The 23,971-nt window shown below is 39.7% G+C and overlaps 3 protein-coding genes across 3 annotated transcripts; 2 read left to right on the top strand and 1 right to left on the bottom strand.

Annotated features, from left to right (window-relative positions):
- Positions 1–11,507: 11,507 nt before the first annotated feature.
- Positions 11,508–12,970, bottom strand: LOC128863583 (N-acetylneuraminate lyase B-like; the record flags this gene model as incomplete). Its single annotated transcript, XM_054102814.1, has 4 exons — positions 11,508–12,143; positions 12,200–12,514; positions 12,597–12,673; positions 12,750–12,970. Coding segments are annotated over 4 exons (1,029 nt in total), but the record flags the coding sequence as incomplete, so codon positions are not given.
- Positions 12,971–15,929: 2,959 nt separating this feature from the next.
- Positions 15,930–17,432, top strand: LOC128864320 (N-acetylneuraminate lyase B-like). The gene is made up of 4 exons (XM_054103930.1): positions 15,930–16,297; positions 16,356–16,432; positions 16,503–16,817; positions 16,871–17,432. Exons 1-4 carry the CDS (start codon positions 16,179–16,181, stop codon positions 17,284–17,286), a joined length of 927 nt encoding a protein of 308 aa, XP_053959905.1. The 5' UTR covers positions 15,930–16,178; the 3' UTR covers positions 17,287–17,432.
- A 2,093-nt stretch (positions 17,433–19,525) lies between these two features.
- LOC128863708 (N-acetylneuraminate lyase B-like) lies at positions 19,526–20,962 on the top strand. Its single transcript, XM_054102992.1, has 4 exons — positions 19,526–19,873; positions 19,930–20,006; positions 20,074–20,388; positions 20,465–20,962. The coding sequence occupies exons 1-4, from the start codon at positions 19,782–19,784 to the stop codon at positions 20,878–20,880; spliced, it is 900 nt and encodes a 299-aa protein (XP_053958967.1). The 5' UTR covers positions 19,526–19,781; the 3' UTR covers positions 20,881–20,962.
- Positions 20,963–23,971: the final 3,009 nt, after the last annotated feature.

Here is a 23,971-nt window from a genome sequence, read left to right on the forward strand (position 1 = left end):
AGAGTGAGCGAGCAATCGGTCTTGTTCTTTCAATTGCTGGCACAGTGGCCAGTCGACTAGCAACAACATGTGTCACATTGTTTTTTTATGGAGCAAATGCACAGACGTCGGCTATGTATGTATGTAATAAATATAGTTCTTATGTAGAATATTGAGTGTTCAATTAAATGCCAAGCTAGGTGGTTTTGTTGATATTGTCCATCTTAATGAGTGTGTGGATGATGAAAAAATGAGTGTCAACACGATCTAATTGATCGCGCGTTATATACCCTCTCATAGATGAACATAAAAATTATTGCATATATATGTATGTATATGTAATAAATAGAGCAAATACCTCGTAGTTGCGTGGAGCCTTGCAGTTTTATGTCCCCTTCGAATGTTTGATGGTTTCTAATAGAAATTGTTTAATGTCAGGTCTCGACACGTTTCTGTCAAGTTTTTGTGTTATTTCCAATATTCATTGAGATCGAATACACAGTCTTGTCACTAATCGTGGAAAAAATTCAAAAGGTGTGGCCAATATCAGAATTTGAAAGAATCAAGTGGGGGTTATGACAGCGGGGGGTTATGACAGCGCACAGTGGTCCGACCAGAAGGCGTTGGCGGACAAAATTCAAAAACTCATTTAATTAAGCTGAAAATATATATTTAGGGGTTTTAAGGATCAGTGATGACGAATCTGACCTTAGTTTTAGCAAATTTTAAATTCATTGAATACTATAAATACATTTTTACTTCCGTAATTAGCTGGTGAGTTCATTTTTACATTTTTCACGACCCCAGAGAGTACCACGTGGAGGTTTACGGTAAGGTTATTCTCTCCTCATTTTTTTGTTTTTAGATTTTTTTTATTTTTTATTTTTTTTTTAATTTTTTTTTTTTTTTGAATTTTTAAATTTTTTTTTAATTTAAATTTTTTTTTGTTTTTAATTTTAAAATTTTTGTTTGTTTTAGTTTTTAAATTGTTTTTGGATATTTAGTTGTTTTTTTCGTTTTTTGTTTTTCATTTTTAATTTTTTTTTTATGATTCAGAATCCTCGATTTCTGCTGAGCTGTTTTCTGAGGCTGGATCATTTTTCAAATTTAAAAGCGCAAGAACTTTTTTTGAAAATGGTTTTGGCTTGTTTTTCGGAACCTTAGTTTTTGATATTATAACAACATCTGATGAACAAAGCAAAGCATTTAATAAATCTGTCATTGTGTCAGTTCTCGACATTTTTCGTGTATTGTTTTGTCTAAAATTTTTGAAATCCTTATTGCGTGCTTCCTGAGCCTCTTCGGAGAGTTGGCTAATAGGCAGCAAAGCATGTTTAATAATTAAACTCCCATGAATTAATATTTTGTGCACGGAAGCACGCTAATATTCTAATCGGCTTATGCCCGTTCCTCCAGTGACAGATAAAAATGTTATATTATTATACAATATATAATTTTATTGTAATTATATAGTGTTATATATACATATATCATATTAATATTGTAATAATATTAAAAAAAAATTTTGTTTTTTTAATAAAATTTTTATTTTAGTTGTCTCTGAATGCTGTCTTTTTCTGTCTTTTACACAAAATTGCATAAGCCACATGTAACGTTTTGCCGTGGGTAAATGCACAAAAGCTACATTATTTTTAATTTGCGCAACTTTGCGCAACAGGTTTCAGTTTGAGATCATAGCTGAAATAAGTGGCTACATCACTAATGTTGATTTCAAGTGGACCGGTGTGGACCACTCGAAGAAATGATCATTAAAAAAAAAAATTTCGAAAATCAAATGGTAATATTTATTTGCAGACATGAAAATGAAACTCTTGTATGAAGTACGATTTGCATACAATTTCATGTTTAAAGTCAAAAAACTACAATGAAAAATTTTTTAAATTAAGTAATATTTTCAAGAAATCTGCCTTGAATATTTAAGAAAACATCTGCAAAATCAAATTTTTATTTCAAATTTGTTGTAAAATTGAATTTTGTCCGGCCGCCGGACCACTGTGCAGCGGTGCAAAATTCGGCCGTCGAGTACGCGATGATGTGGTAAGTCGATGGTGAAGAAATGTTTACAAGTGTGGCCAATATCAGTCCGTTAGCTGGCTGTCAGCGAAATTAACAGAAACAGTTGATGGGCTATTTCCTCTGCAATTAGTCGGGGTTTTTACGAAAAAACTAAGAATGTGTTAGTTATATACGAAAAAAAATTAGCCCAATGTCGCTTCGTTACTGTCTATGTAAGCAACGGCCGATTGGACGAGGGTGATAAATGATCGTGCAGAATTCGGCTGGCGAATCACTGCCGTAACGTGGCAACCGAAGTTCGCCTAAAAATGTTGTTTTTCACCATAGTTATTGGCCAAAACCAAATCCTTGTGGTGAATCTATTATCATTGCCGGTGACTTGGCAGCCGAAGTTACTTGCTAATTTCATTTTTGAGTACAGCTCAAGGCCACACCTGATTATATATCATCTTTGCCACAGCCGCGAGCAAGTATGCTCGTGTACCGGCAGCTAAATAAGGTTAATTAAGTTAAGTTTCTGACCGATTCTGACCTCGCAAAGACCCGAACTGGTATTTAGAGTTGTCAAGAGAATTTATGGAGTCGAGGCTTGCAGATCCCACTTAATGCGTAGTGTCGCCAGTTTTTGAAAATGGATGATGCTATGGTCCGCAAAATCCTTCAATGCCGGAAAGAGCGCGGAGCCAAAGCAGTTTAGAGGTGGTCTTCAAGATTCTATACAGTGGCGCGGAAGGTCGTACAAGATACCTTTAATATTGGGGGTTCAAAAAGTACCCGTGTTAAAAGATTAGGTTAGGTTGAAGCGGTTGTCCTGTGGGACACACTCAGGCTCATATCCCATTGTGATGCCGCGTGGGGAGCTTGTCCCTATCTCTCCTAAAACCAGTGTGTGCTTTTCAAAAATTTTAAAATATCTCTGATTTCTGTAGAACTGAGATCTTCCAACTCCTAGGAATATTTGTTGATTCGAACTCTCCAAAATACGCCTCTATCTCGGCGAAGGCTTCCTCGTTTGAACTCAATATTTTTCCCGCGAGCCAGTTCTTTATGTTAGGGAGAAAGAAAAAGTCGGAGGGAGCCAGATGGGATGAATACGGAGGTACGACAGTAGTTCATGCAGTTTAGCAGCAACAAGTTCGGATGAATGTGCTGGTGCGTTAGCATCACCTGATTTTTCGCCAAATGCGGATGTGTCTCCTTCAATGTTTTGTGAAAGCTGTCCAATAACTCACTGTAGTATTGTCCAGTGATCGTTCCTCCTTTTTCTTAAAAAATCATGTGGATGACGCCGTTCGCATCCCAACAAATCGTCGTTACGACCTTTTCGGCCAATGGGACTGTCTTCGCCTTCTTTGGAGTAGATTTACCTGGAGAATTCCATTGTTTTGGTTGCTGCTTAGTTTCTGGTGAGTAATGCTCAGTCCAGGTTCCATCAACGGTGACATCTTGATGCAAAAATTCCTTCGGATCTCGCCTAAATTACTCCCAATACTGCTGCGAAGTTAACAGCCGCATCCGCTTGATGTCCGCCGTGACCAATCACGGCACCCATCGGGCTGATAATTCTTTCATCACCAACTTATCATGTAAAATATTAATTGCCGTTTCAGTCGACACACCTCTGCCCTCTGTTACTTCGCGCACTTTCGTTCGTCGATCAGCGAGAATCATGACGCACTAGAATCATGTCATGAGAACTAGTCTAAGGTTGCAACATTTAGACTACGAGTATATGACGCGAGCATCAACATTTCCCTATCAAGCGCTTTAGTTTGCGGCAGAATCATCCCATACATGAAGGGTATGGCGTGGTCACGATGACAATCGGAAGCCAGAAACTGAATTACTTGTTGCAAGTTGCCACCAAACCTATACTACGTATTTTGCATTTCAATGGAGATGTTACAATAAACGTCAAGGAAAGCGCATTTCAGGGCAAAGATTTTTCGAAGTTTTTGGAAATTTTACCCAGAAAAACAAATTGCAGAAACTAAAATTTAAATAGTGCAATGGTGTAAATATATGCCTACTTATATGTTTTGTTTCTGTACCCATTCACATAACCTTAAGGAGCCATCAGACGAGACAAGTAAAATGAAAATTTTCAAACTGAAGATTTTCAGAAAGTTATTTTCGAAATTAACTTCCAATTGCTAAAAGCGAATTTTTGGCTGTGCACACTGCGATAATATTTATCGAGCAAGAGCTCTATGGCGCAGAAGCCTGTACAGTCAAACAATCAGATTCAGCCGCTCTTGAAGTCTTCGTGAGGAAAGTTCTTCGCAAGACCTTTGGCCTTGCTCATGTAGACGATGGTTACCGCATTCGAGTGAACCACGAGTTGTATGAGCTTTACGGAGATATTGGCATTGTCAAACGAGTCACCCTGCAGCGACTTAGGTGACTGGCTCATGTTGCCCGTGTGGAAGGAACTGCTCTAGCAAAGAAAGTGCTTGGGACGGTAATTGGCGGTCGCCGACGAAGAGGAGATCCTCGTGTCCGGTTAAAGGACGAAATTGAAGGTGGCCTGGCTTCTCTTGGATTAAGAAACTGGTTCCACCTTGTGTGGAAAACAGAGACACCACGACATTATTCGGCAGACTGTAACTCGGTAACGGGTTATTACGGCCGATTAGGTAAGTAAGTATGTAAGAACTCTGGTAGCCAAGACTTAGATTGAACGTAGTTTTCATAGAAACTTAGAGATTGTTACTCAAAACCTCATCATAATTGCACCAGCCATATTAGTTTTTCATGGCACATATTCACAATGCTTTGTTTTGCTTGTTTGTTCCCTTTGCTCTATATCCCGCAGTTCGATTTGACGCGTTTCCATATGCTTTAGATTTGTTCGAAAAATCAACTTTGTATGGCATATTTGGTACCTCCAAAACATATTAAAAATAGTCAAACAAAATGATATGGTAGCATGACTAGGAAACTAAAAAAGTCAGCTATTATGTTTTGTAGGTTAAGTGGAGTTTGGGCTAACCAGAAACCCGAGAGTTCGTATGGTGGGTTAACCTAAGTTGTGCAAAATTATATCTAAATCTTGGCGAACAGAGCTCTAATTTCTAAATACAAATAGCAATTTTTTTTTTCTCATCATTACAGTCGGGCTATAAAAAAATCTTTTGCTGAATTAATTGCCAAAGGATGACGTTCATATTTGCAGTGATTATCAATAAATTCAAAAAATTAATATAGCCGTTCACATATGGCGGATTCACTGCAAAATTGACAATCAGCTGCCCAGACTTTTTTTAAGGGTTTTTTTCATAGTCTAAATTCGATATTACATTTCATAATAAGAAATTGTGTATGGTTAATCTCACATTTTGATTACGGATTAGAAGTTAAACTCGAACAAAATAGACAATCCTTAAACTACTTAAAGGTAACAACTGTTTACAAATAAAATAAGTTGATTAAGTATTTTTCTTGCAATGTCTGAACGCACCCTTATTTATCCAAACTTATACGCTTGATTAGTTTTTTGGCACGGAAAATAAGTGTGCGTACTGCGAAAAAGTAGCAAAATAAAAACAACAAAATAGTTTCAAAAACATCAACAAAAGAACTGGAGCAGCAAAAACAATAACAAACAACAAAGACCCCACAACCAATAGGGGCGATCAATCGAGTGAGATCAACAATAATAATAACAAACAATAAAATTGAAAGGAATGTGGGCATATGTACGTATTTACATACATATGTGTGTGTGTGTGTGTGTTATTTGGTAGAAGCGAAGCAGAAATACTGAAAGATTAAAACAGCATGAGGAGAAAACATGGGCGTGGTGCGAAATAGCCTATTTCCGATGAAACCCTGTTTGACGAAAATTGTAGCGGACTTTAGAGTGGGCACAACCAATTTGAAGGTTATGTTGGTTTTTAGATATTAAAATAGGAACTTCATTAGATCTTTAAATCAGAAGCAATGTATTTTAGAACAAACAATTAAAACAGGAAATTGACGAAAAATTTTCAAGAAATTGCAAAGCTCATTCGATGTTGGTCACACTGGTGCATATGGAGTTGCATGGATTTCGAAGGCTAAAAAATATTTTTTTTCTCATATTTTTCTAATATAACACAAATTTTCAACATTTCAATGAAAGGCACATATAGTAATATAATATATTTTCAATACATTTTTTGTGAGTTTTTCGTTTCAAAAATCCGAAAAATTCAGGGATTGGGATATAGTTTCCTACAACCTCTCAGCGTGGAGTTCCCGTGGCGTTGTCAAAATAACTCTGATAGCTTCATTTAAAATAAAATAAAAATAACAAATTACCTACTTCTATAACCGCTAATTACCAGCTTCGAAACCCAAAAGGGCTTTTATATAGTGATGGCCTCTCGGTAAGCTATGGCAAACCTGCGATTATCTTTCTTTATATGTAACCCGTGCTTGAAATGCTTAAAACTTTTATTTTTGCTCATTAGGTTCCAAATATAATATTTTTGAAGTGAAACTTCTTAGGCGTCGATGGACGAACGAGAATGGACAGTAAAATTTCAGGGTCATGCAACGTTTTGGGCATTTTCGTTCCGCGAGAAAGAAAAAAGATATAACGTAGAGGAAGAGGAGAGAGAGAGATATACCTTATATATATCTTAGATACACTTTAGGCTAGTTTTCCTGAGTTTTTCCTTGTGGTTGCTAATTTCTAGTGAGAAATAACACAGCCTACTTTTTGGCTCTTGTTTGTTGGTGCAAACTTGTAGAAAATATATTTTGGTGCCTACTTTTTGACGTTATATTTCTTTGGCGGCGTCGGATTTATTGGTACTGCCTTGCGGTAATTTTTGCCGTTGCTGCGGTCCTGGAATCGTTGCGTTTGGGCGGGTGTTAAACGCTCGGAGTAGTGCGCGTTGCTGCCACGGTTTGTGTCCGACGTTTACCTACACCGCTCGACCCTTCTCCGTCCTTTGTAAATTTTGTCTATTTGTATTCTCTGCAAATGTTGTGAATTTATTTAGATTTATATTCTCTCTCTCTCTCTCTCTTTCCCTCTCGGCTCTCTCCCTCTTTCTTTGCCTGCCTTGAAAGTTTCACTTCCGTTATGTACTACGCTACACGCACTTTTTTCTTTTTCAAATTAATGTAACCTTCTCTTAAGTCCTTATTAACCTTACACACACAACTCTACCTAATATAACATCCGTAGACGTTTTGCGACCGTAGAGGCCACCCAAAAGGCTTGTACCGACATCCTGAAGGACATTCCGGTCAATGACCTGAAACCCTTCAATAGTTAGAAGTGAATCATTGAAAGTATTGCCCCTCGCTGGCTACTACTTTTTCCCCATCTTTCTGGTAGATCTCGTATACCGTCGCGGTAAAACTGTTCATCTTTTGAGGCTATCCACGGATCAAGCCATTTTTTGCTGTCTTCATATGAATGGAACTGCTGGTCAGCTAGACCATCGATCGGAACAGGTGATAATCGGACAGCGCCATGTCTGGAGAATATGGCGGGTGGGGTAGGATTCCCCATTTCAGTATTTCCAGGTAGGTTTTAACGTGTTTGGCAATGTGAGGCCGAACGTTGTCATGCTGTAGAATCACTTTTTCATGCCTCCCCGCGTATTGCGGCTGCTTGTCGCGCAGTGCTCGGCCCAATCGCACCAATTTAAGTCGATACCGATCCCCAGTGATGGTTTCACTTGATTTTAACAGTTCATAATAAATAACAACTTGGTCCCAGCAAATACATAGCATAACCTTCGCAGCGTGAATATTCGACCGAGACGACGACGTAGAAGCATAACCGGGCAGTCCGCATGACTTTATTTTCTTTGGATTGCTGTAATGTAGCCATTTTTCATCACCCGTCACGATGCGATTAAGAAAGCCCTTTCTTTTTTACCGCTGGAGCAGTTGTTCACAAGCGAAAAAACGACGTTCAACATCCCTTGATTTTAACTCATAAGGAACCCATGTCCCCTGTTTCTGAATCATACTAAAAGCATGTAATCGCTTGAAAATGGATTGGCGGGTAACTCCTAATACAGAAGCAAGCTCTTCTTGCGTTTGACACGGATCCTCATGGTAAAATGCCTCCAATTTTTTGAAAATTCTACTGGAGGAGTATTTCCTGAGTGGTTATAGCATAAGTATACATATAAGTATGTAAATCCAATCAAATCTTAACACCAGTCTCAGCCTTCGAAAATTTCATTCACGAACTGTTTTTGTATTTCCTTTTTATTTTGTAATTTTTCTTTCGCTGCACTTAGTATCCGTTTACATTGAAAATTCTCCACCTCCTCCTTTGTGGACTCGCACATATATTTCTTTTTTGTTTTTTTTTGTTGTTGTAAGACTAAGAGCACTCATCATCGTAACTCCCTTCGGCATTTATATTTTGATTATTACACCTTTACGTATTGTTAAGCCTTTATTGTTCTACGACCGGTTATTTTTACAAGTCTACGTATATTTACTTTTTTCTTCGCTTTTCCCATTTCCATGCGTTGCCTTCGCTTACATTGGCATTGATTTACTTTTTATTTTTATACCCGCATATGTTCGCATTTCTAATGTTATTACACGCTCATTATTATCTCTTCACACACTCAGGCCCCCCAGCGGCCTTGTTGGGTTCAACTCATTCGTTTGGCATTGTTGTTGTTGCTATTGCCACCAGAACATATAATACAATTGCCATGGTGTCCTTAAAAGTAACGGTAATGATTTTGACAGACAACACTGCGCACCGGTGAATGCTGAGGAGGTTGTGTGAGAAAAGTTTTCATTTTATTCGCTTTTTATTGCAGTTGTTGTTGTGCAATTTCAACCACCTGGCGCCTGTTGTTAGCCCTTGCGAATTCCTGGTAGCATCTTGTGTTTTGTGGCAAATTAGAATGAATCTCTTGGTTGTTTTCTTTTTGTTTTGAGGTGCTATTATCGCAAACAAAATACGAGTATACATAAGTACAAGCATACATATGCATATACACACATATGTACTCATTAGGGTGAGACAAAATGCAAGAGAGAAAGTTTTTGCAACCCGGTGCAGTAAAATATTTTTTCATTCGCAAGTATTTGCCGCTAAGGAAGAAAGAATGGAATCGGAAAAACAAATGTACATCGACTTGACTTTTGACTTCTCCAAACGCGATTTTTTGGGTGGTGGCTTGTCTGGGGCCCTCCATTCGGCTATTTGACGCTTATAGGGTGGGGCATGTAAAATTTGCTTTTTCAATCGGCTATATAAAAAAATCTAATCAATGTTTTTTGAAACTTTTTTTTTTATTTTGAAGATTGAACATTGTCATTTGTGAATGAAAAACAATATCGTGCGAATGACTGCCACGACTGGCTTTACAGTAGTCCATTCGATCAACCCAATTTTTAAGCACATTTTCGATTGTTTGGGCTCCAATTTCATGAATGGCAACTTCGATTTCGTGTTTTAAAGCATCAATCGGCTCTGGATGGTTCGCCGGATGTCCTTAACGGCTCCCCACAAAAAATAGTCTAACGGTCTTAAATCACAGCTCCGAGGCGGTCAATTGATATCGGAGTTTTCGGCTGCTTATTCGGTTTTCAAAAACGGTAGCCAAAAATTCGAGTGTAACTTTGGCAGTGTGACAAGTTGCACCGTCCTGTTGAAACCAAATGTCGTCCATGTCATCCTCTTAAATTTTTGGAAACAACTCGTTGAGCATGTCACGGTAACGCTCGCCATTTACTGTAACCGCGGCTCCTCGCTCGTTTTCGAAAAAAAATAGTCCGATGATGCCGCCAGACCAAAAACCGCACCAAACAGTAACTCGTTGTGGATGCATTTGCTTCTCTACTGTAACGCGTGGATTTTCTGAGCCCCAAATCCGACAATTTTGCTTATTGACGTAGCCACCGATGTGAAAATCAGAAAAGAAGAAGAAGACTCACCACTTTGGAAATAGGTTTTCAATATTTCCCAATTTTGTTCAAGCGTATAGCGTCCCATTTCGTAAATGTCAAACCTTTAAGTAAATTATGAACACATTTAACATGTCATTTGTGTTACCATTCTCAAAAAAATAGATGGTTCAAAAAGCAAACGCTATGTGGCCCACCCTGTAGTTTCAGGTTCATATTGGAGACGCCACGCTTCATCACCAGTTACAATGTTGTAAAGGAAGTTTTTGGCTTTCTCGCCTCTTTAATGAGGTCTCTCGAAGATTGAATTCTGGGCAATTTTTGGTCCTCAGCTAACTTGTGCGGAATGAAACGTGCACAGACCTTTCGTAAGCCTGGATGATAAGTAGGTAGGTAGGTGGGGCGGTTGTCATAAAGACACACTTAGACCTTTCGCAGGTCCATTGTGATACCACTGGAGCTTATCCTTACTCTACGTGTTCCTTTTCAAACCATCCGGTAGCTTTAATAAACGAGCAGAGCTTCGTTAGTTTTAGATGGGCTATATCCGCTACATCGGTTAGAAATGCTGTATCGAGGGTGCACAGTCTTCTCCTAGCTAGGCTTTCACACTCACATAAAAGGTGTCTGACTGTTTCCTCTTCTTCTGTATTTAGACAGTTTCTACAGAAATCGAAGTACGGGAGTCCTAACCTTCTAGAGTGGCTGCCTATTAAACAATGACCAGTTAATACACCTATCATTTTTCTTATAGCTTCTCTGTTAAATCATAGCAAGATCTTCGATAGACCGCTGTTCCAGTTCGGCCACATCTGTCTGCTTAGTTCGCATGTTGTGAGGTTTTGCCAGCTTGAATTTACCTTTTTGATGATTTCCCTGTCTATAAGAAATTTACAAGTGGCTATGGGCATGGGTATAAGCGCCTTATCCGGTTCGATGGATGATTAGTTAGAATGCGATAAATCGATGTTTTGGAGATATTCAACTCCGATTCCATGAATTTCAACGATGATTTCGGTTCATTTTTGATAATTTTCGAAGAATTTTGATGGAGTTTTCGGTGATTACTGTTTTTTGGCAGCCCGTGTGTTCATTGTCATTTAACGAGTGAACCACTCATGAACTCTGGTACGAGATAGGCAATCACCGATTTTAAAATAAAATATGATATTAGCTCTTTGTTCGAAACACATTTTTGTACCGACGACACAAACATACTGACACTTTAGACGCAATAACTTGGCTTCCATTGAACCGAATGTCACCAAACTTTCACTGGAAGTCAGCTAGGGATGTAACTTTCAACGCACTAACTCATTAAAAAGATGGCGCCATCAAACACATTTTTATGACGCCAGACTTGTTTATTTTGGACTTCACCTTGTCTGCCAGCTTATTCAAAAAATTTAACCACCCTAATGTGCAAACAGATGCTTGACGCATTAATAGCACAAGCGTTTATTTTATTTGATTTCTAGCCAAGACAATTGCAAATACAAAAAGACGAAAAAAAAGTTGGTTCACCCTAATGTATCTCAATATGACTGTATTACGCAGTAAAAGCAAGCAAGTACGTTTTTATTTTATTTTATTACATTTTCGCTGTGTTTACACTTGAAATTTAGGCATATGCACTTGAAACGGCTTTGTTTACATGATATACTTAATTCAGAAAACAACACTAACATACAAAAAAAAAAAACAAAATTAAAAATCATGGCGGAAAAAGGGATGTCTCCTCCACAGAGCTTAAGAACAAATTAGTATAATTTCGAAACATTCGCAAATATAAAAACATAATTATTAACTAAAATTCTCTCACTCCCCTTAGAAAAACTTGCGCGCAGCACCTATACGAAAACCGGCGCCATTGCCTCTACTCACCTCATCATTGAACCAACGCTTCATCGCCCCTACAAAACCTTCATCGGCTGAGCGATCGATGTAGGAGCTCATCAAACTATTCACCAGCAATTGTGAATCTCTCGCAGTATCCAAGTCATTGTTCAACATCGCATTCCAAATTTGCCAACCCAAATCGGGGCGTATGTTCAAAAATGACATCAACGCCGATTCGAAGCCAACCATTAAGCCACAAGCCAGTAGGCGACTGTTGCCAAAAATGATTACGCGTCCATCGCGCAAACAAGCCTCCCCATCGTCTAGATCAGTACTCTCAAAATGTATGCCGTAAAAGTTGGGTATTAGCTCTTCGGCCTTCCTGCACAATTCGGCCATATTAACTGAAATAAATTGTGGGTGTAGAGCTACATGCAGGCATATCTGAGATGCTACCTACGCAAGACGCCTGTGTTGAGCGGCAGATGGTAGTAGAAGAAGGGCAGAGCAATGCAACGTTTGGCCACCATATGCATATATTTGACCAGCTGTTCGACCGTCGTGGGTTTGTAGAACAACTCGGGCAGACAAAGCACCGCATGTACACCCAATTTTTGTGCATGCTCGGCCATTACTAGAACATCGGGTAATGGTGCGCCACCGATTTGTAGAAACATAATCAAATTATACTTTTGTGATGCCTCCCACCAGGCTTCCGCATTCCGTATACGCTCCGACAAACCCAACGCTGGACCCTCGCCCGTAAACGCATTAACTGTGTGGGAATAGTGAACGACGGTTAGCGTATTTATTTAACATAAAAAGTGTGATGCAACAGCAATCACTGCATACATTACCTAGTATTCCGCTTATGCGATTCGTACTTAGCCACTCCGCGTAACGATCGATATTGTCAATTTCCAAAGTTTGTTCTCTAATGAAAGAAAATTACAAGAAGTTAGCATTAAATTTTGTAATTGCAGAAATTTGCTAATCATTTTGGGTTATACTCATTGTTTTTGAAATCAGTGAATACAGGCGCCATTAGACCTTTAAAATCGAAAAATGACACATGTTTAGCCTCATCGTCCACAGAAGATCGAGTACTTCGCTTGTGATCACGTTTTTCCGGCGGTTGGGTCACTTCTTTGTACCGCTGCGCAACATAACGTTGAACTGCCTGATCGCGAGGTAAGCTTTTCCCTGTGTTGCCCAGTGTGTTGGTTAGAGAAATGTAAATTCAAACAAACGAGAATATCTTCTGTTATTTTTTTTGTTTTTTTTTTTATTCGGAGTAATGTCTTGCACACTTATGCGTTCTGACATTTGTGTGAAACTTTTTGATATTTGTTAGAAATAATAAAGTCGATCGTTTAGTCGAAAATCATTTTCTTTTTCCCTTGAAGGGGTACCAACTTTGTTCTAACAAAAATAATCAAAATATTCACAATGGCAGCAGCAATGGGTTATGTCATATCTTGTCAGCCCACCCCAACAACTCAGAAGTAATGCGAAAGCGGTTCGAGAGTGGGCGACGATTTCCAAACGAGGGGAAGATTTTTAGTGTATTGCTGCGACGGCAGCTTTGATGATGCATTAGGCATTTTAAACCCGCTCATCCGCAAAAACAAAAATTACACCAACAGTGAAAATGATTATTCGTGCGATAATTGAGCCACCTGAACGAATATTTTGTAAAGGGTGGCGCAAAATTAATCGGGTGGCGCAAAGTTAATAATTCAACTTTTTACTAAAAAAAAAATTATTTTGAATGACGGAAATCTTTATTTTGACCCTTATATGCTCCATTGCTTGTCTGTTTGTATGCTGCAGCTGTCTAGCTCGCAAGTGTCAAATATGATTGCCATAGGACGATATTTGCAAATATTATAAATCTTTCCATAATTGATTAATTTTGCGTCATACATTTCATTAACATATTTAACCACAACCTCGTCCATTTTGCTTTGTAAAACAATTTTTTTTTTTTGTTGTTGGTGGGTATGGGGATTGAGGTGACTGCCTTTGCACTTACAGCGACCGTCGAGTACTGCGTCAAGTGTTGTGGCGACTAAAACAATCTTTCCACCTCTGCTGAGAAGACTGTTTTAACGGAACTACTTTCTACATAACTTCGAAAGAGCCCAGAATGACAGCAATGAAGTGGGCCAATTTTATTCGCTCACGTCTGGGTCCACCAAGCTTGTAGCCAGCTTCTTGCTATAAGCTCGCCTTATTATGTATCTGTGTCTGAGGTTTCACTTTGTTGTACTGCGTCGAGGTCTATCTTTTTTCTCCGTCACACGCCTTCAACATATCTTTTAACCGCATTCCAGTTAACCTCGCGTTCAAGCATCCAGCCGTTCTCTTTGGTCGGCGCGATGTCGCCAATATGCTCCCTCAGTGCATCTCTTTCTACGAGCCATCTGTCGCAACTAAAGATGGTGTGTACGGCGTCATTGCTTGGTGCTTCGCAGTACATGCACCTGAGGTCGCTTACCCTAATCGTGCGGTATAGGTATTTCAAGAATTATGCGCGGCCCGAGCGGAACTGAGTAATGAAATAGCCCACTTTCCCGAAGTTCCTTTCAGCCCATTTGCCTATCGTAGGAATTAGCTTCGCCGTCCATCCGCCACTCGATTCAGTGTCCAATTGGCTCCCTTAAACTTCAACGCACTTATGCCAGCGTTTGATGCAGCTCTCTAAAGATTTCTGGAACTCTATTTTCGGTATAGCCATTAGAGCTGTCTTCGATTTTTTCATTACATTTCGGCTATTAAAACGCGTTCCTCGTAGTGCTTTTGTGACTTGATCAAACAGAAAAAAATCGCAGAGAGCCATATCAGGTGAATTTGATGGCTTTCGGATGGTAATCGTTTCATTATTGATGGCACTGTGCGACGGTACATTAGCATAGTGCAAAATTCATGAATTGCTTTCCCACAGATTCTTTGTGTTTTGGCGAATCGCTTCACGTAGACGTCTCATAACGCCCAAATAAGAGTCTTCGGGTAAAAATTTTAGGTTATGCAGACTTTTACGTTCTCTTTTTGCAGATTTGGTCTGGGCATATTTCAGTGCAACCTTACAAATGCATTATTTATGAGACTTTTCCAAAAAAGGGCAACATGCAAAATGTCATCTAATTTTTTTTTAAGTGAAACTTCTTAGGCGTCGATGGACGAACGAGAGTGGAGAGTAAAATTTCAAGGCCATGCAACGTTTTCGGCATTTTCGTTCCGCGAGAGAGAAAAAAGATATAACGTAGAGGAAGAGGAGAGAGAGAGCAATACCTTATATATATCTTAGACACACTTTAGGCTATTTTTCCTGAGTTTTTCCTTGTGGTTGCTAATTTCTAGTGAAAAATAACACTGCCTACTTTTTGGCGCTTGTTTGTTGGTGCCAACTTGTAGGAAATATATTTCTGGTGCCTACTTTTTGGCGTTATATTTCCTTGGTGCCTACTGTTTGGGGCATTTTTTGGTACCAATTTTTTTTTGCGTTTTTGTTTTTGGTACCTACTTTTTGGCGCTTATATCCGTTTCCTGGCTAGTGCTTGCGCGTACTAGCTATAAAGTGCTATCCATTCCGGCGTCGGATTTATTGGTATTGCCTTGCGGTAATTTGAGCCGTTGCTGCGGTCCTGAAATCGCTGCGTTTGTGCGGGTGTTAAACGCTCGGAGTAGTGCGCGTTGTTGACACGGTTTGTGTCCGGCCTTTACCTACATCGGTCGACCCTTCTCCGTTTTTTGTAAATTTTGTCCATTTGTATTCTCTGCAAATGTTGTGAGTTTATTAGCGCGATTTTTGAAATACTTCAACCTTCTTTTTATTTGTATACACTTCATTGAAACTGAATGGGCTGAAAAAGTGCACACTCAAAAGCAAGGCGAATCTATTAAAGGTTGTAACGGTAAATGAGCTGATTTTTTTCGCCGTGTCCATGTGGCTGTCAGCCCCGAAATGAAACAAGGCGAATCCATTCTTTGTTTTCTACTTTGCCAAAACTCTGCTTTGACAATCAAACGTAGAAAACATTGTTGTTGCTCTAGTGACTTATTCAAAATTTGTCTGGAGATTCTAATTAAAAAGTTGGAAATTTTAATGAAAATTTCTTCAATTTTTCTGAATTTCGTAGAAAGTTTGAAACTTTCATGCATACGACTTTCGTTAAAGAATGAAATATATTTTTATTGAAAAATAGTTAAAATTGAATTTAAAAATTAAATTTTAAAAATTTAGAATCACTTTTTTCTACGGGTTTCTATCTGTTTGTGAACAGAACTCATTTATACTAAATGCCACGTTCACTTCACCGAATTTGTGAGATAAAGATAACAATACAAAAAACCAAAATAGACTTCGCATTGTCAAAAAAAATTTTCACTATTTCGAAACTACGAGTAAATGGTCGTGATTCTAGAAAGCAAGAATAATGAAAAATGGTGCGCAGGGTTTTCGCCAAAGGCGGGGGAGTTCGCTTCCACAAGGCCTTTCTCCAAAGGATTTCAAGGGCTTATACGTGCCCGTCTTCACATGTTTTCAACGCGATGAGTAAGTACGATTTCAAAAGTAAGTCCGATTTTTAAGCAAATTATTTTTCACTCGCAAGGCAACAAAGTTTACAATTGGAATACATCAACGATTACGCCGCATGGCTGAAGAAAAATGGCATAAAAGGTGTACTAGGTGAGGTGCATATTGAAGCATTTTAAGCATTTAACTATTCACTTTCTGCACGCCTTCGCTCATTCGCCAGTGAATAGCACAATTGGTGAGGGACCGGCATTGGGTTTGGTGGAGCGCAAGCTGAATGCGGAGGCTTGGAGCAGAAGTTGCAAAAAGCATTCGTTGATTATGTTGTTGCAAATCGGTGGCGCGCCATTGCCAGACGTATTGGATTTGGCACGACATGCAAATGACTTATTCATACACGGAGTGTTGTGTATACCGGAACTTTTCTACACTCCCAACAAATTGGAACAATTGATCGGTTACTGCAAGATCGTCGCCAAGAAATGTGAAAACCACTCATTTTTCTACTATCACCTACCGAAATATACAAATGTTGATTGTTAGTAAGTTAAGTTATGTTATTATTTTCGATAACTAATCGTTTGCTTACAGTTGATATGGAAGAGTTTTGTCGTCGTGCCGAAAGTGCAATACCGAATTTTGCTGGCTTAAAATTTTCACAAAGCGAATTGATCTCAGCCGCCAAATGCTTAGCTGAACACCGCACTATTCTGCTTGGCGATTCAAAAATGCTCGCTAGCGGCATGTTACTCGGTTTCAAAACAGCCATTATGACTGTGGCGAATATGGAGCCGGTACTAATGGGCGAAATCTATAATGCAATGATAAGTCGCGACTTGAGGACAGCAAGAAGGCTGCAAAACTACTTGAATCAGTTGATTAGGGGTCATGTAACGAAGGGGAAGGAAAGCTGGGTGGCCGATATGAAAAAATGGTTCCATGATAAAATGCTTTCTGATGACGGTTGTCACATACATGTTGGAGAACCGAGAAAATTGTTCTCCTGAAACTTCATTTAATTTTATATTTTCCATATATAAATTCAGTAGAAACTCGGAGCTTGCACGTTATGAAAACCGGGCTCGGTGCAAGTTTCGAGGTTGTCGCAAGTACTGAGGTTTTTTCCAAACAAATTAAAATAATTTTTTTTTACTGACAGCAATCCAAGTTTATTTGTTTTTATTCCTTAACTCCTCTCGAACTTGGTTAATAGTGGCAGCTGCGCATGTCTCAGAGAATGTGAAGATCCCGATACCCAAGTCGTTGACGACGGAACTGGCGTTCCGCTACGCGACCATGACGAGGGGCGAATAGCGATAACGCGGCTAAAGAACAGCAAAGCCGCGAGAGCCGGCAAACTGCCGATTGAGCTTTTCAAACCCGGCGGCGAGGAGCTGTTAATATGGACGCAAAATGCAAAATATGGACGGATGAAAGCATACCTGCCGATTGGAATTGGTAGTGTGCTCTGCCCAATCCACAACAAGGGTGTTACTGCAATCTGAGCCAATTACCGCCGGATTAGTCCTTTAAATATCGCCTATAAGGTTCTAGTGAGCGTATTGTGTGAAAGGCTAAAGCACACCACCAACCAACTGATTGGACCTTATCAGTGTGGCTGTGGCTTTTGACGTGGGAAATGTACAATCGATCAGAAATTCACAATACGCAAAGTCTTGGAAAAAACCCTTGAAAGGATAATCGACACACACCCTCTTTTTGTCGATTTCAAAGCTGCATTCGACAGTACGAAAGGAGTTGCCTATATGCCGCGATTTTTGAATCTGGTATCCCCTCAAAACTAATACTATACGGCTACACAAAATGACGCTGCTCAATACCAGCAGCACCGTCAGAATTGGGAAGGTTCTCTCCGAGCCATTTTGTGCATTCGTGAGAACAGACTTTACACACAGCGGTCGCTGCTATTTGTTGCATGTGCCCTGCTTCTAGAGCAATATCAGCTTCGTTACAGGTTTGTAATTACTCACCTCCCCAGTGAAACCTAAACAATTTGGTTGTGCTACCCATGATCATGATCACCCAGGGGCTCATTCTTCTGCATCCAGTGAACAACTGCACTTGAGCGAGAGATATTGAGGATCTAGCCACATTCACTGGTGAAGTCCTGAACTTTGAAACCGAACGGACTGGACCGCACACAAATCTAGAACTATATTCAGCTAAGAGACTATCAACGTCTTATTCTATTCTAGCTGAAATTGTCGAACGATTGCAATCCACTGACGCTGAAGAGCTGGAACTCCCTCATAAGATTTCGTCATAAGTCTCCTAAAAGCAGCTCCATCAACACGCGTTTTACTCTGGTCGCAGGTCGTCGAAACAATGCTTCTTCTAGACTAAAGCCGCGTGCATACAGAGAACTTAAGCGGAACATGCAAGTGCGCACACTGGGAGTGTGAGATCAGCGCTTCCTCTTAGGCATAACTCAGCTGTATTTGATTAGTCAAGCATGTTTGGTTGTTGTTGTTGTTGCTGTTGTTGTTGTTGTAGCAGCATAAATATTCCCCATACTTACATACGGGGAATGCTGCTGGAGTGAAAGTCTTTGGCCGGATATAAATCCGCGTTGTTTCGGTAACGTAGAACCGACTGTCGTGGAAACCGACGCATGTTTGGTCTTCCAGTGACGTGATGTGCGTATTACAGAGATTAGTTAGTTAAAATGAATGCGCTCGGGCATAATCATCATGGGTGGAATAAAAAAGTTGTTAGTTAATCAAATATAAGGCCTCTTCTATTCGCCATTTCCCCGCTCGCTATCTCTATGCTCCATTAACTTGACGAAAAATTTGCATGCGAAAGCAACAACAAAGTTAACGAGTAAGATTCGCCGCTTGCGCGTATGGCTGGCTATAGCTCATTAGGCCGCACTGCCTTACCAACACATGTAATTTAAGGCAGATCTCTTCCCGCGTTGCCAACATATGCTCATTTTTACCAGTTGCTTCATTTATTCGCCACTTGCTAACTCTTGGCGAAAAGTAAAGGCCTATAGTAGAATGGTTAAGGTATATAATCTCAATCTTCTCAGCTGCCTGTGTGCGCACATTGAAAAATCTGCTCGATACTATATACTTATACATATAAACCCAGGTATAAGCACACTAATCAGCTCTCTGTGAGAGCAAAGCCTAACTGTTAGATTACTCCTTTAACGCCATTTATGAATTTCCACCACCTATCCATCCATGTTTTGGTTTTTTACTCTGCACACAGAATAGTGTAGAGTATGGGCAAAGTAAATACAGAGCACCACTGCTTTAACGATAATATGTTTAATCTCAAGGCAAAATACAAAGTAAATGGATTCAAGCACTGCCAAGTTCAGCTACAATGACTTAAACAATTCAAGCAACGGGGGCAATTGTGTCACCCTTCATCGAAAAAAAAATTGAAAATTGAAAATCTTTCTCAAAACAATTAGTACCCAAACGAGAAGATTAAAGAACCAAGAGCTTTATAGCGGGAAGTAGTAGATATGGCTAAAGTAAGCATTACAAAGCTTAAAACAGATCGCTCACATTTCCATGGTTTCCTGGTGCCTGTGTTCACATGCTTTGAAGAGAACGAGTAAGCGATAAAAAGAACAAGAAGGATTTTTCTTAAAAGCTTGTAAAACTTTTCAGAAAAAAGAGTTTGACTGTAGAATATATTGAAATCTATGCATCGTGGCTTAAATCAAAGGGTGCAACGGGAGTTTTGGGTGAGCACATACATACATACATACAAATATTACATTTGCAATCTCAAGTATTTTTTCGTGTAACCAGTGAATAGCCTCACTGGTGAAGGTCCCGTTTTGAGCAAATACGAACGTCAAATACATGCAGAGGCTTGGAGCAAAGCTTGTGAGAAGCATCAACTGATTATGTTACTCCAAATTGGCGGTGCGCCTCTATCCGATGTACTAGAATTAGCAAGGCACGCCGACACACTAAACTTGGACGGTGTCGTCTGCATACCGGAGCTGTTTTATAAGCCACACGATGTGGACCAATTGGTGGGGTATTGTAAAATTGTTGCAAAGAATTGCAGTAAGCATCCATTTCTGTATTACCATTTGCCAAATTACACGGATATCCATTGTAAGTGGAGCGCACCCGTTGGTAGTAGCTGCATATGAAGAATATAGATTTATAATTTTCTTATACCTAATCACAGTTGATATGCCTGAATTTTGCCAACGCGCCGAGAAGAGTATACCGAATTTTTTGGGCTTAACATACACGCACTGGGACCTCAATATGGCCGTGAAATGTTTGAGTCCGAAACGCATTGTAATACTTAGCGACTCACGCATGCTTTCAAATGGACTGCTGCTGGGCTTCAAATGCTTTAGCATGGCCGCATTCAATATGGTGCCGGATCTAATGCAAGACATTTCCGGTGCCATGCAGGAAAAAAACTTACGAAGAGCCAATAAGAGTCAAAAACGTGTGAATGCCTTAATACGGGACCATACTAGCAAACGAAAGCCGGGGTATTGGGTGAGAGGCATGAAGAATTGGTTCAACAATGAGATGATGGCTTCAGACGGAGCTTCCTTTTCTGCTGGTCGTGCACGCAAACTTTACTAGTTTTAAAATTAAATATTTGTTTTTACTTTTACATTTTTCTGTAAAATTTTTAAGGAATTGGAACGTTGAAAAATTATTTAATAAAGAATTCTTTTAATGGGGGTTAGGTTAGGTAGTAGCCTCAAATGGATGCCGCCTATAGAGCCACGCTGCGATCGAGCGCAACGCGAGCCATGTGGGATCGCTACAGAGAGCTGAAAAAGGAAGAGAGACGATTATCCGACAGAAGAAACGAGAGGCCGAAATACGTCAGTGCGAGGAGCTTGAGATGCTGGCCAATAGGAACGCCCGAAAATTTTACCGGAAAGTTCGGCGGCTTAAGAACAAAGACGGCGATCTGGTGACTGACGTACAGAGCAATCTTAAATTATGGAGGGAACACTTCTCGAACCTGTTAAACGGTGACAGCTGCGCATGTCATAGAGAATGTGAAGATCCCGATACCCCAATCGTTGGCGACGGAATTGTCGTCCCGTTACCCGACCATGACGAGGTGAGAATAGCAATATCACGGCTAAAGAACAACAAAGCCGCAGGCGCCGACAGACTGCCGGCTGAGCTATTCAAACATGGCGGCGAGGAGCTCGTAAGGTGCATGCAGCAGCTTCTATGCAAAATATGGTCGGATGAAAGCATGCCTGCCGATTGGAATTTAAGTGTGCTCTGCCCAATCCATAAGAAGGGCGATCCTGCAATTTGTGCCAATTACCGCGGGATTAGTCTTCTAAATATCGCCTATAAGGTTCTAGCGAGCGTATTGTGTGAAAGGCTGAAGCCCACCGTCAACCAACTGATTGGACCTTATCAGTGTGGCTTCAGGCCTGGAAATTCTACCATCGACCAAATATTCACAATACGCCGAATCTTGGAAAAGACCCATGAAAAGAGAATCGACACACACCATCTTTTCGTCGACTTCAAAGCTGCATTCGACAGTACGGAAAGGAGTTACCTGTATGCCGCGATGTCTGAATTTGGTATCCCCTCAAAACTAATACGGCTATGTAAGATGACGTTGCTCAGCACCAGCAGCGCCGTCAGAATTGCGAAGTACCTCTCCGAGCCGTTTGATACCAAACGAGGTTTCAGACAGGGTGACTCGCTGTCGTGTGACTTCTTTAACCTGATGTTGGAGAGCATCGTACGAGCCGCAGAACTTAATCGCTCAGGCACAATATTTTATAAGAGCGTACAATTGTATAAAGAGTATATCATCGGCCTTAACAACCGCGCTGTTAGTTCTGCCTTCTCCAAACTGGATAAAGAGGCAAAGCGAATGGGTTTGGTGGTGAACGAGGACAAAACGAAGTACCTCCTGTCTTCAAACAAACAGTCGGCGCACTCGCGTATCGGCTCCCACGTCACCGTTGACAGTTATAATTTTGAGGTTGTAAAAGACTTCGTGTATTTAGGAACCAGCATTAACACCGATAACAATGTCAGCCTTGAAATCCAACGTAGAATCTCTCTTGCCAACAAGTGCTACTTTGGACTAAGTAGGCAATTGAGTAGTAAGGTCCTCTCTCGACGAACAAAACTAACACTCTACATCCGATGACAACATCCGATGAAGCGACGCTTGGAGTGTTCGATAGAAAGATTCTGTGTAAGATTTTTGGACCTTTGCACGTTGGCAACGGCGAATATCGTAGACGATGGAACGATGAGCTGTATGAGCTTTACGACGACATAGACATAGCGCAGCGAATAAAGATCCAGCGGCTTCGTTGGCTGGGTCATGTCGTCCGAATAGATACAAACGCTCCGGCTTTGAAAGTATTCGATGCGGTACCAGTTGGTGGTAGCAGAGGAAGAGGAAGGCCTCCTCTGCGTTGGAAAGATCAGGTGGAGAAGGACTTGGCTTCACTTGGTGTGTCCAATTGGCGCCGGTTAGCACGAGAAAGAAACGACTGGCGCGCTTTGTTAATCTCGGCCAAAATCGCGTAAGCGGTTACCGCGCCAATTAAGAAGAAGAAGAAATGGAAAGGTAAATGGAAAAAAGAAAACGAAAAGAAAAAAATAAAATGAGAAGCGAATAGGAAATGGAAACAGAAGAGAAAAAGGTATTGGAAGAATTGGAAAAAGAAAAGGGAGAAAACAGTAAAGAAAAACGGAAAAGGAAAAGAAAATTATATGCAAAAAGGAAATGGAAAAGTGAAAAGGTAAACGGAAACGGAAACGGAAAGGAAAAGAAAAAGAAAAATATGGAAAAAAGTGGAAAAGGAATTGGAAAAAGAATGGGGGGAAAAAAATAAAAAGGAAGAAAATAGCGTTTTCCTTTGCTGGAAAACGAACAAGGAAGGAAAATTATATGCAAAAAGGTAACGGAAAAATGAAAAGGAAAGGGAACAGAAAAAGAAAAAGAAGAGGAACACGAAAAACAATTGAAGAAAAAAAAAAGAAATGGAATTGGAATTGGAAAAAAAATGAAAAAATAAAAGAAAAAGAAAAAATTAGCACGAAAATAAAATGAAAAAGGAAATGGAAAAAGAAAAAGAGGAATTGGAGAAAGAAACAAAAAAACGGGGGGAAAATAACAAAGAAAAAATGAGAATGGAAAAGGAGCACGAAAGGAAAATTAAATGCTAAAAGGAAATGAAAAAATTAAAAGGAAAAGCAAACGGCAAATAACTGGAAATGGAAAAGAGAAGGAAAAGTAAAAAAAAATGGAAAAAGGAAAATAAAAAGAACAGAAAAGAAGAGGAAAGGAAGACGAATAAGAAAATCGAAAAGAATAGAACAAAAAAAGAATAAGAAATAGAACTGGAAGAAATGAAAAAGAAAAGAGAAACGAAAGAAAGGAAAAGGAAGAAAAGGAAGGAAAGGAAGAAAAATGCTTGCAAAAAGGGAACAATAAATAAAAAGAAGAGAGGAAAAATTAATAGAAAAACGAAAACAAAAAGAAAAGGAAAAAATTAAAAAAAAGAAAAACGGGAAAGGAAAGCAAGAAATCGGAAAATAAATGAAAATGGAAAAGAGGAAAGAAAAAAGGGAATGGCCAGAAATAAATTGGCCGTTACAAGCCGTTGCCGAGCTACAGCCTGCCCAATAATGTTCGCCAGTTGTCTGTTTTCCCACACCTTTCCCCTTC

This window comes from Anastrepha ludens, chromosome 5 (assembly GCF_028408465.1).
Source record: "Anastrepha ludens isolate Willacy chromosome 5, idAnaLude1.1, whole genome shotgun sequence".
NCBI lineage: Eukaryota > Metazoa > Arthropoda > Insecta > Diptera > Tephritidae > Anastrepha > Anastrepha ludens.